Here is a 3500-nt window from a genome sequence, read left to right as displayed (position 1 = left end):
ACAATGCCAAAAATACGTTTGAATTTTTTTGAACACGCGTAGTAAACTAGAATATCAGAAACTCTATTTTCGGCATTGTAAATTATTTAAAAGCTTTCAAAAATTTATAGAGATGATACTGTAATTTTAACAAATACCGAAAAATAAATATTTCGTCATATAATTTCGAGCGTTGCAATTAATTAAAAAATTATAATAAATGGTTATAATTAGCACTCCTCAATTATTAATTAGAAAGCGAAGATTAATTCAAAACCCTTTTTCCGTACTATTTGAGTACACAAGCTAACTACCAAAGTCTTACTTCTTATGCGGTCGACGATCCTAGTGTCCAAATTTTCAAAAGTGACAACCCAAAAAATAAATAAAATAAATTTAAAGTTATCAGAAGAACAAAGAACAAAGAATTTAGGAGCACATAGAGAGCCGCAGATAATGGCACAACTTCCAAATGAAGCAAAGCGGTTTCATATCATCAGCCTTGAGCTCCAACCCTCTTTTAGACCCTACCATCATCATTATTAATTTCATTCCAAAAAAACTCTTAAATAAAAAAAAGTTGCCAAAATATAAATAAATAAAAAATCCATGGCATTTTCGTCTTTCTAACTCAAAAGATGGAGTTTGAGGGAGTTGAATGGAATTACTGCCAAACAAATAAAAAAAGAGTTCATGTTTAACTAACAAACGGGAGACCAAACAGCATTAATTAAGGGTGATAATTTCACTTTATTGACAATTTTAATCCTTTAAATTTTCTCTCTCTGCTTCTCTTTGTATAAATAGCTAACGTTTCTCTACTTTGGTTCCTCACACTCTGCCCCTTTGAAGAGCAAAAATTACTCTCTTCTTTTTCGTCTCTTGTAGTGGTCATTGAGTGAGTCAAAGCCCAAATCAACTATGGCCATTATGAGTATTTTTCTAACACTTTGTCTCTTAGCATTTGCGTCCAGCGTCGACGCCAGAATCCCTGGCGTTTACGGTGGTGGGGCGTGGCAAAGTGCTCACGCTACATTTTACGGCGGGAGCGACGCTTCTGGCACAATGGGTACCTCTCACAATTTTTATACATACATTTTGTAGCTAAAATAGTTGTGGTTTTGGGTTGACTAATGTTGTTTTGTTGTGGTGAAAATTAAATGGTCAGGTGGGGCTTGTGGATACGGGAACCTTTACAGCCAAGGGTACGGCGTTAACACGGCAGCGCTGAGCACGGCGCTGTTCAACAACGGGCTGAGCTGCGGTGCTTGCTTCGAGCTAAAGTGTGCTAATGATCCTCAGTGGTGCCACGCTGGCAGCCCCTCCATTTTCATCACCGCTACCAACTTTTGTCCCCCGAATTTCGCTCAAGCTAGCGACAACGGTGGTTGGTGCAACCCTCCACGTCCCCATTTCGATCTCGCCATGCCCATGTTTCTCAAGATCGCCGAGTACCGCGCCGGCATTGTTCCCGTCTCTTATCGCCGGTAACAAATTAGTTATCAAATATTAAATTAATTATATTATAAATAACGTGACACAACTTTAAATCATGATACCTATACCTATGTTGTATATAAAAAGTATCACATTCACACCCCTACCTTATCACTCTCATAATTATAAAAATCCTAATGAATAATTTATAAAGTAGTAATTGATAGGAAGTAAGTTATAATAACCATCCAAATTTTTACTAGTGTGTAGCTTTTTTGTCCTACAAGCAAGTTACGTCCACATCAAAAAGAAAAATGCTCCATATAATATTATAAAATGAATATTTAAATTTTTATTAAAATCACAATTTAAGAACCTTATACCTTTATGTAATACAAATATTATAAATATATTTAAATAACAGGGTTCCGTGCCGAAAGCAAGGGGGAATCAGGTTCACGATCAACGGGTTCAAGTACTTTAACTTGGTCCTGATCACCAACGTCGCGGGTGCAGGGGATATCGTGAAGGCGAGCGTGAAAGGATCAAAGACTGGGTGGATGAGCTTGAGTCGTAACTGGGGTCAGAACTGGCAATCAAATGCCATCTTGATTGGTCAGTCACTCTCTTTCAGGGTCACAGGCAGTGACCGACGCACCTCCACTTCTTGGAACGTTGTTCCTTCGAATTGGCAATTTGGCCAGACTTTCACCGGAAAGAATTTCAGGGTCTGACTCATTCCTACCCAATTTCAGAAGCCTTACTACTTACTAATATAATATATAAATATATATATTTATATATATATAAATAGGTGAATCATGTTGATTTTTCTTGGAAAAAAAGAAAGAGAAAGAAGTAGTGAGAAAATGAAGGGGAAAGTGTCGTTGGGATTAGTTAAAAAAAAAAAAAACTATTTTGACTTTGAGGGAGGAGGACTGTTGGTTGGTCTTATATATGATCTTATCAGACTCAGTACTTTGAATTGAATGTTTTGAAAAGAGCTGAAGTGGCTTCAAAGATAGGTGGCCCGCAGCTTTGCTCACTAAGCTAAGCACCATATCAAATATAATATTTATACACTGTTTTCATATTTTGGTCTATATATATATATATAAAGTTTTGTTATTTTTCTTTATGTTATTTGTGTTGTGGATTAAATTCGGAATGATAACTTATTTGTTGGTTAGTCGAGTATGGTATCACATGAGAAAAGTGTGGTACCATCTCTGTTGCCTATCCTTTAAGATTCATTTTCTTCTGTTTATACTAGAAATTTAATTTGGGTAGTTATGAGAGTGGGTTCACTAGCATTGCGTCCAGCTACACTTTTTCATAAAAAAGCAGAACCGAGAAGTGTAATGAAAATGTTTCAGTTTGACTTTTAGATATTCACTTCTGGTACAATATGATGAGAATCAAGGACAAAAACAGAGAAGAATTTACTCTGTGCTCTCAAAATGTGAGCCAAAACACACAATTTCCTTCTTTTTCTTTATTTATTTATTTAGGGATTAAAATTAAAGTAGGTAGCTTCTGTTTGGTGGTCAACATTACGTTGGTATTTTCAAACTTAAATAAAGTACTAAAAAGAACAAAAAGTTATGTGTTCACATTTTGCAGTCAGTGTAGTCACTGGTGCTCGATTTGGTGTGTATAATACAATAATATACAAGGAATTGTTGGAAAACAAATAATTGTGAACTTTTGCCGAAAGTTTAATTTGTGGAAATTAAGAAGCCTACACATAAATAGGCAGACTATATAATTGTCGTTTTGATTAGTCTATGTTTTGTACGAAACATTGATAGGCATTCATGCTACCATCATCTCCTTCCTTCTGCTTAATCTCTTTTCAAGAAAGGTGATTTAAAAACGGGTTTGCTCTATTTATAAAACGGTTATTCATGTTTTATTTTTTTTCGATTATTCCTGAGCTAGTAAAGTGTAGAACTACTTACCTAGTTTAAATCTTTTTATTCTACTTTCTCCACTACACATTCACAACAATGTGTTCAGCCTAAAGATGCCGCTTTCTTTCTTACAAGAATTTAAAGCACAGCGAAAAAGATTAATAGAAAGAC

At 35.3% G+C, this 3500-nt stretch overlaps 1 protein-coding gene across 1 annotated transcript; it reads left to right on the top strand.

Moving 5' to 3' along the window:
- The first annotated feature begins 801 nt into the window (after positions 1–801).
- LOC115706707 (expansin-A4) lies at positions 802–2554 on the top strand. Its single transcript, XM_030634420.2, has 3 exons — positions 802–1048; positions 1148–1466; positions 1841–2554. The coding sequence occupies exons 1-3, from the start codon at positions 901–903 to the stop codon at positions 2148–2150; spliced, it is 777 nt and encodes a 258-aa protein (XP_030490280.1). The 5' UTR covers positions 802–900; the 3' UTR covers positions 2151–2554.
- The last annotated feature ends 946 nt before the right edge of the window (positions 2555–3500 follow it).

This window comes from Cannabis sativa, chromosome 1 (assembly GCF_029168945.1).
Source record: "Cannabis sativa cultivar Pink pepper isolate KNU-18-1 chromosome 1, ASM2916894v1, whole genome shotgun sequence".
NCBI lineage: Eukaryota > Viridiplantae > Streptophyta > Magnoliopsida > Rosales > Cannabaceae > Cannabis > Cannabis sativa.
Note: the sequence above shows the minus strand (reverse complement) of the source record. Positions and strands in the feature narration are given on the sequence as shown.